The sequence below is a fragment of the Triturus cristatus genome, chromosome 8 (assembly GCF_964204655.1).
Source record: "Triturus cristatus chromosome 8, aTriCri1.1, whole genome shotgun sequence".
Lineage (NCBI taxonomy): Eukaryota > Metazoa > Chordata > Amphibia > Caudata > Salamandridae > Triturus > Triturus cristatus.
The window spans coordinates 64041442-64054920 of record NC_140591.1 but is presented as its reverse complement, the minus strand read 5'-3'; the positions used below and the strand labels follow the sequence as shown (position 1 = coordinate 64054920).

General features: G+C 48.0%; 1 protein-coding gene across 1 annotated transcript in view; it reads left to right on the top strand.

The window, feature by feature from the left end:
• LOC146801335 (sodium/potassium-transporting ATPase subunit alpha-1-like) overlaps positions 1 to 13479 on the top strand; it is a 2293178-nt gene that overhangs the window by 1395236 nt on the left and 884463 nt on the right. Inside the window, exon 12 of the mRNA XM_085623701.1 lies at positions 3222 to 3414. Within this exon, the coding sequence (XP_085479827.1) occupies positions 3222 to 3414 (193 nt within the window). The remainder of the gene's footprint in view (positions 1 to 3221; positions 3415 to 13479) is intronic.

Here is a 13479-nt window from a genome sequence, read left to right as displayed (position 1 = left end):
CATTGGATGGTATATTTTCCAACGTAGAGGACCTGCACATAATAAACATTCTTCCTATGTCATGGACTGATCATTTCGCCATATTCAGTGGCCTGACTATCAAGGAACAATGGAGGAAGAAGGCCACATCTATCACGCCAGGCTCTTTTAAAGTATGGAAGAATCTAAACCATACCAAACTAAAATTACTACTGGACAAAACATGCCCAGAGATATCTGATGATCCCAATACCGCCAACCGTCAATTTCATGAATGGATTGGTGTCACCACTAACCATCTAGTACCTTCTAAACTCCATTCTAGAAACAGAAGCACCCCAACCGCCCCGTGGTACACAGAGGAATTACGAACTCAAAAACAACTGAGTCGGAACAGGGAAAGGCAATGGCGTAGAAACTACGATAATGAAAGCAAGATTAAATATAAAGAATCTTTAACCATTTATAAAACTATGATTACTGCTGCCAAAAAAACTTTCTTTTCAGAACAAATTGAAAAAGCCAAAAACTCTGGTAGGCAACTTTATGATATCACTAAAACCCTATCTGGCAATGTACCAGATTTAAATCCGTCCCCGTCTCAACCATTATGCGACGCATTGTCTGAATTCTTTTATTCCAAAGTCAACAATATATACCAAGCTTTCATTTCAACAACTATCACCTCCAGAGCCTCTACCTCTCAAACCACCTCAGGAAACACCTTGTCCAGTTTTCAGCCTCTCACCACTGATCAAACAAAAACCATTATCATGTCTATTAAAACCGGATCGGCCCTGGACCCCTGCCCTTCTTAGGTGCTCTCCAATGTGATAGATGTAACTGCTCCAGTTCTTACTCATGTTTGTAATACAATCTTTAGTTCTGGGACTTACCCAGACTCCTTAAAAAACACACTGATTAAACCCCTGCTTAAGAAATCCAACTTAAATAAGGAGGAACTAAAGAATTACAGACCTATAGCAAGCCTCCCTTTCTTAGCTAAGGTGACGGAGAAAGCCATGAACCAGCAGCTTTCAGAGTACATAGAGAAACATCAGCTACTGGATGACACACAGTTTGGCTTCCGAAAGTATCACGAAACGGAAACCGCCCTCATTAACGCAGCGGACGACATCAGAATTGTCTGTGACCAGGGAGGGACAGTATTACTTGTATTGTTAGACCTCTCGGCAGCTTTCGACACGGTCGACCATAAGATCTTAGTGGACCGTGTCGGAAGGATGGGGATTCACCACACTGCGAGAGACCTGCTTTCCTCCTTCTTGGCCGATAGAACGCAAGTGGTTACACTGGGGCCATATCAATCGGCCAAGCGTTCACTTCCGTGTGGGGTTCCTCAAGGCTCCTCCCTCAGTCCGACACTATTTAATATCTATGTGTCGGACCTTGCAGGTGTGATCAAAGCATTCGGGATGAGCCTAACCTCATATGCTGATGATACGCAACTGGTGTTGGCCATTAAAGGCGACGGACCGGAGGTGGCAGAGTGCTTTAAAAATGGAATGGTGGCAATCGGAGAGTGCATGACAGGTAACTGTCTGAAACTTAACTCCGATAAAACGGAGGTGGTCATCTTTGGCTCTCTTTCCCCGATCTGGCCTGTATCCTGGTGGCCACCAGCCTTTGGTACTCCCCCCAGCCCGACCCCCAAGGTCAGGAATCTGGGAGTAATTTTTGATGATCACCTTAATTTCATGGCACACACAAACAAAGTAGCAGCCACAGCCCATCATAAACTCAGAATGATAAGGAAAATCATTCCTTTTCTACCAGACACTGCCGCTAAAACACTGGTCAGTTCTCTAGTACTTTCATCATTAGATTACTGCAACTCACTTTTCTTAAATGCCCAAGCCAGGGTAACAAAAAAACTGCAGACAATACAAAATGCAGCAGCACGTCTCCTGTCCAGAACACCTAAGTTTGCACCTATCGCTGACACCATAAGAACATTCCACTGGTTGACTATCCAAAACAGGATTAAGTTCAAATCACTTTGTATAGTCTATAAGGCGCTTCACGATCAAGGACCACGCCCCCTTAAGGACAAGCTTATACCTTACAGACCGGCTAGACAGCTTCGTTCTACAACTCTGAACCAACTAGTGGTTCCGCGCTCCAAAACAGTGTCCTGGGGTGACCGTCGGTTTCTAGTCGCAGCTCCGAAGATATGGAACACTCTACCTCAACATATTAGAACCTGCCCCTCACTTTTACAGTTTCGGAAGAAACTGAAAACGTGGCTGTTTAACCAGTGATAGTACCCATGATCTCCCGATGTTACCCATACCTCGGGGAAAGACAGCTGCTAAGGTCTAGCGCCGAGACGCCTACGGGTATTCGTTCGCGCTTAACAAATGTCAGAAATAAATAAATAAATAAATAAGCGCATGGTAGCTTGTTTGAGTCTCTTAAGACAGCACTGCACGGTAGCTTGTTTACATGTCTCCTTGCCACAGCTGTCTCCGATAGGCTGCTTACATGTCCCCTTACCATGGTAGTGTCCGGTAGCTTGTTTGCATGTTTCTGTATGATAGCAGTGCATGGTAGTGTGTCTGTGTGTCTCTGCACCACCGCAGTGCATAGTAGCTTATTTACATGTGTTCTTACCACAGTGGCATCTGATAGTTTTGTTTAAATGTCCCCTTACCAGGACAGCGCCTGGTAGCTTGTTTACATGTCCTCTTACCAGGACAGTGCCTGGTAGCTTGTTTACATGTCCCCTTACCAGGGCAGTGCCTGGTAGCTTGTTTACATGTCTCCTTATACCACTGAGACTGGTTGCTTTTATACAAGTCTTCTTAACCACACCAGTGACCAGAAGCTTCGTTTTATTATTCCTTACAGTAGCAGTAACAGGTACATTTGCTTACTCTTCTGTGTCCACCAGCAGTGACTGGTTTCTTGTTTATCTATCTCTGTGCCATAGCAGTGTTTGTCTCTGTCACAGGAGTTAACCCAGGAGCCTATTTACATGTCTTCGTACAACAGGAGGGACTGGTAGCATGTGGACATGTGTTCTCACCACAGCAGTGGCTGGCACCTCATTTAGATGTCTCCCTACAACATCAGGGTGTAAAGAATGGCTGTTTGTGCACTGTACTCAATCCTCAAACAGAGATTGTGTGTTCACTGAGGCCAGTCTTATGCAGGAATGTAGAGATGTACACTTTTTTCATTTATGTAATTAACGCAGTCCCCTGTGCTTTTCCTTATAGCTGTCTGTGCACAAAAATGCCAACTCAAAGGAATCCCGCTACCTGCTTGTGATGAAAGGTGCTCCAGAAAGAATTCTAGAACGCTGTTCCACGATCCTTCTACTAGGCGAAGAGCAGCCTCTGGACGAAGAGTTGAAGGACTCCTTCCAGAATGCATACATGGAGCTCGGTGGCATGGGCGAGAGGGTGCTTGGTAGGTAGCTTGAATGGAGTATTTGTGTAGGTCATACACATACACCAGAGAGGCCCTGCTTAGGCAATGTTTGGAGCCTGGCACTGAGTGCAAGTGTGACCACAGGGAACACTTACCTACAACTGGAGACCACAGCAAGAGCCAAAATAGTGATTTACAATGGGGGTGACTGTATAAAATGCATTCTAGAAGTTGGGAATTCTGCCCGTTGGTGTTCGGTGAGATAGTTTTGTAGCTTTGCAGATCTGATAAAGACTTCGAGCAGCAGATTTCTTACCTTTGAATTTCCCAGACTGGATCCGGAAGTTTTTTCCATGAGCAGTACCCCTGCCCGCCGGCTGGTGGCTCCATCCGGCTCTGCGTGACGTTGCCAGTGTCGTTGGCGTGGGTCGGATGTTGCATTTGTAGGAAAGTACTCCTTTTGGCATGGTTACCTCCCACTTTTTGCCTGACTCTGATGAATCTTTGACTGAATGTGCACTGAATTCCTGAAAACCAGGTTCCCAGTGCCTGCGTTCTTTCCCAAATCTACCTTTGTTTCGACAATTGGCACACATATAAGCCTTTTGTAAATGGTACCAGTGGTACCAAGAGCCTTGTGACCAGAGAGGTTATCTAAGGGCTGTAGCATGTATTGTGCGACCCTAATAGACCATTCATCAAACACATGTACACTGCCACTGCAGCCTGCTTGTTTTGGTGCAGATAAAAGTTAAGAGTCTACCTGGCACACTTCCCTGTGTCAATATGAGAGTGATATGATGCACACCTTTGTATTTAACTAATCTGTTTTCACAAAATGCACAAAGGCATCTTTGTATGCGTGCAGACTAGCGTTGTGCCCTGTCCCAACAGCACAAATGAAATGCTTCAAGAAATTGATGAAAGAGAATAAAATATGGATTAAAACAGATTAAATTGTTTAAACTGATAATGGTGTTTTTTTAATACTTCTGGAATTCGCTGTGCAACAGGTGGATGGAGCGTAATGTCGATCCTCATGTATTGAAACACATCACTGTGTGACAGGCCTACCAACACTGCAAGAGACATAGGTAAGTCACCCCTACAGCAGGTCTTACAGCCCTAAGGTTGGGTGCACTACATCTCATGTGAGGGCATAACTGCATGAGCAGATATGCCCAGTTAGTGTCTAAGTTCATTCTTAGACTGTATAAGTGCACAGTGAAGCCATAATGAGTACATTGACTAGGAGCTTATCAGTAAGAGTTCCACAGCTCCATAATGGCTTCACCAAAATCTAAGATGTTTGGTACCAAACATTTCGGATTAATGAGCCCACACTGATGCCACTGTTGGATTTATTAATAAATGCACTCAGAGGGCACCTCAGAAGTGCCCCTGCAAACCTACCAAACCATTACTGTGTGCCTGACTGCTCTGCACCAGCCTGCCACCTCTAGACATGTTTCTGACCCTCTGAGGTGGGAGACGTTTGCTCTTGTGGGGTACCAGTATAAGTTCCTAGTATATGGTACTGAGTTACCCAGGGCATTGGTACACCTGGAGCCTACAATGGGCTGCAGCATATATTATGCCACCCACTGGAACCAATGTAACCAGTGTCTGCAGAGCTGTCACTGCAGTCTGCTTTAAATGGTGCTTGCACCTTTCACTTTGGATATAAGGTTTCCCTTAGATCCCTGTGTAGGAGGCTGGCTTAGCATATTGTGCACACTTATTTAAGTGAAGCACCCTGCACTAATCCAGACAACCCTTATGGTGATTTTAGTGGTCTTAGAAAACCATAGAAAGCTCTCCAAGTAGTAGCTGTGGAGATCAGCCTTCAGGCTTAGTCCAGAAAGAGTGTTAAGCAGCTTGTTTCATTTGACGTCGAAGGATAGAACTGCAGCGGCCACGGAGAAGACTAGAGCCAGATCTAGATCTTCATCAGGGGACCGATCATCATATCCAGGTCTACATATCGTACAGATTTCTCCGGAGAAATCACCTAAGGCTACAGAGAAGTTTGGACTTTCACCTCGCTCGTTGGAGAATGTGGGTACAGGTGACTGCAGAAGTCCGGGCTCGGACTATTCTTGCACGTACTCTCCCTACAGGATTTCTCAGCGTAGAAGCAAGTCTCCTCCTGGTAGGCCAAGGTCACCTTCTTCACGCCGGTCACGATACAGGGATCGTCCTTCCCCTCACAGAAGACCAAGATCTCCTTCTAAACGCAGATCACGGTCCAGGGCTCATCACAGTGACCGTCCCCACAAGAGGCGACGCACTAGATCGCCCACCTGGTCTTCCTCCACAAGGTTGTCGGTCCGGGACTATTCTCCGACCTTTTCCTCCACACCTCCATCACGAGTGTCTCCTATTGATGACATTGCTACTTTCTCTGAGGTCCTGGGTAGAGGTGCGCAGAAACTGAACATCACGTTGCACACCCCTGTGGTTCCCACATCAATTATATTTGATACTTTACATCACCGTTCAGCACCCAGACCTTTGCTACCGTTGGTGTCAGGGCTGTTGGAGCCAGCTATGGCCACATTTCTCACTCCTGCTACGGTGGGCTCTGTGACTTCAAGAATTGCCAAGAAGTATAAGGCTCCTGCCGAGGATCCCTTTCTCCTAAGAGCGGACCCGCCAGCGGATTCAGTTATTGTGGCGGCTGCCATGAAGTCTCACTCTGTGTCTGTTTCCTCTTCTGTCCCCCCGGAGAAAGACAGTAAGCAAATGGATTCCTATGGCAGGAAGATGTGCAACACTTCTGCTTCATACATGAAAGTGGCGAGTGCTTCAGCCCTTCTGGGGCATTATGATCGTTCACTTTGGGATTCACTCTCCAGATTTGCTGAAAAACTTCCAAGGGAAGACAGACAGGATTTCAATGAAATTCTCCTTGAAGGTGGACTTGTAGCCAATCAGATCATAAGTGCGGCTGTGGATGCTTCGGACCTCGCCGCACATGGTTACTCGCATGGCGTATGCTCTCGGCGCTTAGCCTGCCTGCGGCTAACGGGCCTCAAGCCCGATGCTCAAAAGAAAATTCTTAATTTGCCTTTTAACGGTTCATCCTTATTTGGGGCTCACGCTGATGACCAAATGAACAAAATGAAAGCAGAGATGGACACCGTTAAGGCTGTTGGGCTGGAGAAGCGCAAGGAATATCGGAAGCGCTTTCGTCAGGGCGACAAGCGCGCCTTTCATCAGCGCGTTCAAACACCTCAATGGTCCTCTCAGAACCAGCAGAGGCCCCAATTTCAACAAAGGGGCCGTGGCAGAGGGAGAGGGAACGCAAAACAACAACAGTCCTCCACCAAGCAGCCTTCCAAGCAGTGAGGTCTTACTTCCTCCGCGCCCGTTCGCCACTCCGGTAGGAGGAAGTATCAGCTTTCACCAGGAAGAGTGGGAAGCCATTACAAGAGACAGATGGGTACTGAATATTGTACAGCATGGCTACTTGCTGAGGTTCAAGTCTCCCCCTCCGCAAGTACCCCCACGGAGGCAGCACCTTCCTCAAATTCAAAATCGGCTTTTACTGGACGAAGTAGCTACTCTCCGCTCCAAGAACGCCATAGAGGAAGTACCACCCCTGCAAAGAAATCAAGGAGTATACTCCCGCTATTTTCTAGTTCAAAAGCGAGGCGTAGTCAAAGAGTACAGACCCATTCTCGACCTGCGTCTGCTCAACGGATTTGTCAAGAAGGAAAAGTTCAGAATGCTATCCCTGCATCAAATCTTCCCGCATCTTCACCAGGGAGACTGGATGTGTGCCATCGACCTGCAGGACGCCTATTTTCATATTCCTGTCTCAGTGAAACATCGAAAATTCCTCAGGTTTCAGCTCTCTCGTCAGCACTACCAGTACAGAGTTCTGCCGTTTGGCCTCAAATCCGCCCCACGGACATTCTCCAAGTGTATGGCGGTGGTAGCTGCCTTCCTCCGCAAACGGAAGATCTTCGTCTATCCCTATCTAGACGACTGGCTCCTGAAGAGTTCCACTTCTGTTCTACTCCAGAGCCATCTTTCGTTCTGCCTCAATCTGCTACAGTCATTGGGATTACAAGTCAACTACAAAAAGTCGGTCCTCAATCCCACTCAGCGGATTCATTACCTGGGCACCTCTCTGGACTCCGCAAAGGCAAGTGTGTGTCCTTCAGAGGAGAGGTTATTATCCATGCTTCAGAAATGCCACACACTTCTCGACACTGCATTCCCCACAGCCAGGCAAGTGTCGTCACTTCTGGGGTCGATGGCTTCGTGCATTTACATTGTGCCCAATGCACGTCTTCACATGCGTCCTCTACAACAAGCGCTAGAGGATCAGTGGTCGCAGAGGTCAGGTCGCTGGGAAGATCTGATCTCTCTCCATCAAGCCGCGAAAGACTCCATCAGATGGTGGATGAAACGCTCCCATCTGCTTCACGGCGTCCCCTTCCATCAGACACCTCCGACACAGACAGTGGTCACAGATGCCTCCATGCAGGGCTGGGGTGCTCATATGGACCAGCTTCAGGTACAAGGTCTCTGGTCCAATACCGAAAAAAGTTATCACATAAACTTCTTGGAACTACGAGCAGTCCATCTGGCTCTCAAATCCCTGTATCCGTCCCTCCAAACCAGCCACGTTCAGATTCAGACAGACAACACAACAACTATGTTCTATCTGAACAAGCAAGGAGGCACCAAATCACGAGTCCTATCTCTGGAAGCTCAGTCCATTTGGCGGTGGCTACTGGCGAGAGGCCTTTCGATCATCGCTGTTCACCTGCCAGGGACCCTGAACGTGCAGGCAGACGGCCTCGGCAGAGACTTCGTCGAACCGCACGACTGGGTGCTCTATGAAGACGTCGCCCAAGAGATCTTCCGGCAGTGGGGAGTACCGGACATCGACCTTTTCGCAGACGCGGCAAACAATAAATGCCCCGTCTTCGCTTCCAGGTTTCCCCAGCAGGGATCACATGGGAATGCACTTTTGATCAGCTGGTCGCGGACATTGCTGTACGCTTTTCCTCCTCTCCCTCTCATCCCAGCGGTCATACAGAAATTCTACAGGACCAGAGCACGGATGATCCTTATAGCTCCGGAGTGGCCCCGCCAGTGGTGGTACCCGGATCTACTCCAGCTGTCAGAGGTGCCACACCGGAGATTGCCTTGCCTGCCGAACTTACTGACCAAGAACCAGGGGAGAGTGTTCCATCCCAACCTCCCCTCTCTTCGCTTGACGGCATGGCTCCTGAAGTCATCCAGTACAGACATTTAGATCTTCCGGCGGACTGTATGAACATTCTCTGAGAAGCAAAAAGGCCCTCCACTAGGAAGTCTTATGCCTTCAAGTGGAAGAGTTTCTACATTTGGTGTAGAGATAACGCCCTTGATCCAATCCAGGGTCAAGAACAGGTTATTCTCGTATTGTATTGTATTGTATTGTATGCAGCATTTATAAAGCGCAACAAACACCCAATGGGTACCTCGGCGCTACGGTACAAGATTCGGTATCAGGTGGTAGAGAGAGAAGCGAAAACTTAATACAGATGGAACAGTTCTAGAGCTAACAGGCTCTAGGAAACAGCCATGTTTTAATCTGTTTTCTAAACTGTAAAAGGTCATTTGCTTGTCTGAGCTCCAGAGGAAGACTATTCCATAACTTAGCTGCAGCAAAACTAAAGGCCATACCCCCTGCCTTGGCTCTCCGAATCTTGGGAACTTTCACCAAGTGGGCAGTGGCGGAACAAAGGCATCTCGTAGGTATATACCAATTAAAGTTCTCTTTAAGATTCTCCCCTACTTATTGTACTTGGCAAAGTCTGGTTTAAAGTATACATCTATCAGAGTCCACCTAGCTGCTATCACAGCTTATAGAAAATCTCCTACCTAGGCCTCATTCTTCCAGATGCCGGTAGTCAAAGATTTCCTAGAAGGGCTTAAAAAAGTATTTCCACCAGTGAGGTCTCCTTCCCCTCCCTGGGAACTCAACATCGTTCTCTCTAAGTTGATGGGAGCTCCTTTCGAACCTATTCATAAGGCGTCCTTGCAGCATCTGACCTGGAAGGCTGCCTTCTTAGTAGCCATCACTTCTGCCCGCAGGGTAAGTGAGATTCAGGCCCTCTGCTGCAAGGAACCTTACACTGTTTTCCATGCCAATAGAGTGGTACTACGTACTCATCCGAGCTTCCTGCCCAAGGTGGTCTCGGATTTCCACATTAATCAGGTTATCACGCTGCCCACTTTCTTTCCTCAGCCAACCACTCCCCCGGAGAGAGCTTTACATTCACTAGACCTCCGTTGGGTATTGAAATTTTATCTTGCTAAAACCCTTTCGCTTAGAAAGTCTGACAGGCTCTTTGTCAATTACGGTCCAACAAATACCGGGCTGGCTGCTTCCAAAAGGTCTATTTCTAGATGGATTGTTTCCTGCATAGCCTTGTCTTATCAGCTGTCCCACAAGGTTCTACAGGTTAGACCAAGAGCACACTCTACTAGAGGGAAAGCTTCTACTGTAGCTCTCCTTCGCAACGTTCCCATGTCTGAAATTTGCAAAGCGGCTACATGGCGCTCTATACATACCTTTACATGCCATTATTGCCTAGATTCAGATGCACAGGCCGACGCCCAGGTGGGGCAGGCCTCTTTGAGGAATTTGTTTGCATAACTGCTATGCGAATGTGATGTTAATGCATGTTCTAGATGCTGTATTGCTCGTCCACGAGACTTTGGGTATGGGCTTGCTACTCTATTCATAGATTATGACTATTGATGAGTGTGAGAAGTTGGCCTGATGTATGATGTCACTAGTTATAGTGTACACCTTATATCAGTCCAAATACCCTTATGGTGATTGGTTGTAAAGTCAACCTTATAGACCAGCTATCCTAGTGGTAGCATGGACAAGAGCAGTCTTAGGCTAAACTCTGAATGGCATGTGAAGCCAGCTGTGATACCATATATAATCCCTTGAATACCAAATGAAAGGACACCACAACAGATATATATATAAAATAAAGTGTATTTATTCTAAGCAAACCCTCAGCACTCTTTATGAGTTTCGAGGTAAGTACAACACAGTCTTATTAATGCATACAGTAAGTCACACAGGTAAGTAATACAGTTAGGCCCTAGGGGCCACGCAAACCATATACTAAATAAGTGGTATAAGAACCACTGTCACGGAAATAGAATAGGCCTAGGCCTAGGGAATCGCTGGGGCTACACTACACTAGCGTTAGTTAGGAAGTGGGAGGCCCACGGGATTCGTGTGCAGAGTGGAAACACTCACGCGTAATGCGTAAAAGTCAATAGCAATGTTACAGTTTAGAAATAGATAGATTTAGGACACTTCCGGAGTAGCTAGGAAGTTGAGACTTGAAAACTAGACACTAGGATAGTCACTATCCTGATGAGCACCGGAGTACCCAAGTTACCTAGCCCACAGGCTGCGGGTGCATAGGGGTGAAGATGCGTCGTTTTCGTCGTCGACTCCTATTGATGCCTGAAGAAAGATGCTGACAGGCAGTCAGGGGAGAGTGTCCGGTGGATCCCAAGGCTGGGATCAAGAAGAGAAGAAACCTGCAAGCAGAGGGGACAGAGTCAAGGTCACTAGCCAGTGACCACATGGAACCAGGAAGGAACCAGGCGATGTCGTGAAGAGTTGCAGGTGAAGGTGAAGCTTGTCGCTGCAGCCAGGAGGACCAGGAAGCGTCGAGGACGACCAGGACCAGGAGGCGAGCTGTCCCACGAAGGCTCTTGCTGTCGGCGGCGTCGAAGTTGGACTAGGACTCACCAAGCCTTGGCAAGCGGAACCCACGAAGAACAAAGGACTTGCTTCTGGTGCAGACCAGGAAGGTCTGGGGTGCTTCTTCTTTGCAGAGAAGCGGGAGCCAGTCTGGAGGAGCCAAACCAGCGCAGAAGATTTCAGGGAGCGTCGTCACAAAGGCCACTAGCCAGCGGGCAAGCAACCGGACAGACGCGGCAAGCAGGAAAATGCTGAAGGGCCCCACGCAGGACTCGTGGAGGGTGGGGGGCTGGTCTTCGGTGCAGATGGTGCTTGGGGTTGGGGCTTCTCAATCCCCGGTGCACAACTTCGAGGGTACCTTAGAAGCTGCGCTGTAAGTTACTAGCCACTTTTCCCAGGTAGCCGGTCCCACGTCGCTCGTCGCCTCCACGGATCTCAGCTCTGCTGCAGATGTGGATGAGGGTCGGAGAAGTCTGGAAATCAAGGCTCTGGTCGGGCTCTGCAGTCGGTTCCTCGTCGAACGTTTCACAAAGCAAAGGGTAGTCTCTTGATGGTGCCTGTTTGCACAGGGTAGCCACTCCTTGGCTACAAGGGAGATTCTTCAGTCTTCTTCTTTCGTCGAATGTCGAAGGTCCAGAGTTTCTGTTCAGTTTTGCAGGTTCAGGATAATCTAAAGTCTTGAGGCCCAACACCCACTCTTATACTAATCTGGGGGGCTGGGATACCTGCTAGGTCACGCCTTAGGGGTGGGACCTGGGAGGGGGTGGTTACACCCACTTCCCTTTGTCCAGTTTCGCGCCAGAGCTGGGGCTGGAGTGCCCCAGCGCCGGTTTGAACTGGACTATGCAAGGAACACCTTGTGTGCCCCAGGCATGTCTCATTCCTTTCAGCCCACCCTGCCCCAATACACTAAAGGCTGTCTGGGGAGGTGCTAGCACCTCCCCAAGCAGGAAACCTATTGTCCAGGCCTCCCTGGCTGGGATCACTCCCAGCTGCAGGAGGTCAGACTTGTGTCGTGGCAGCAGCATCCATTTTGTGATGCTGAGGCTTTGGTCAGAGGCTAACAGTTGAAGTATGATTTTAACATGTCTTTCCCTCTAGAAGGGGGGAATAATATTCTCATGTCCAGAAATGGCATGGGGGTATTATTCCCGAGTGTTAGACACCGTACACGACATGTTTTGATAAAGCCAAACCATAGTTACCATAACCGTCTAAGATTATAAGGCACTTTAAGAGTATATGGTAGGCTATATCATAGAACAGCTATAAGGACAAGGTTCCGAAAGCTGCAGACAGGCTCAGCTCATGCTAGAGCACCATCTCACATGTTACCAAGCACTCTGCCTCCAGGATTGTCAAGGCCTGCCATAGGAGTGACTGATAGGTACACATGCGTCTATATGTAAGTTAGGTATAGGAATACTACACCTAAGCAAGGGGTGATTACACGACCTTGCCCCAGCTGAGTGATCAGCCAGTTGTGTCAAAATGGAAGGCCAGGCCAGGGGTGGCACAATACATGCTGCAGCCCCTGGTAGGCCTAGGGTACACCTATGCCCTGGGTACCTAGGGTACACTGTACAGGGGCCAATAAGGTGATCCTATCCAAATGGGTTATGCACCTAAAGTACATAGTATTAATTTAGAGAGAGAACAGCAGGGCTGTGGGTCTGATTAGCAGGCCCACAGCCACATCTAAGTCGAAAACCAGTAAAGCAAAAGCAAAAAGTGGGGGTGAACATAGAAAGCAGACCCTACTCTCCTACACAACCCCCCCCCCAAACTTAGGGACATTAAACTAACCTTGACCAGTTGAGTCTTCATGTTCTAAGTGGAAATATCTGGAGAGTCCATCTGCATTGGCATGGTCAGTCCCAGGTCTATGTTCCACTGTGAAGTCCATCCCCTGTAGGGAAATGGACCACCTAAGAAGTTTGGGATTTTCACCCTTCATCTGATTTAGCCACAAGAGGGGCTTATGGTCTGTCTGAATCTTGAAGTGAGTGCCAAACAAGTATGGCCTCAGCTTCTTCAGGGCCCAAACCACAGCAAAGGCCTCCCTCTCAATAGCTGACCAACGTTTCTCTCTAGGGGTCAGCCTTCTACTTATAAAAGCAATGGGCTGGTCTTGACCATCTACATTCAGTTGTGAAAGAACAGCTCCCACACCTAACTCAGAAGCATCTGTCTGGACAATGAACTCTTTGGAGTAGTCTGGACTTTTCAGAATAGGTGCACTGCACATGGCCTGCTTCAGGTCATCAAATGCTTTTTGACAGCTTACTGTCCACTGAACTTTCTTTGGCATCTTCTTGGAGGTCAAGTCATTAAGTGGTGTCACTATGGACCCATAGTTC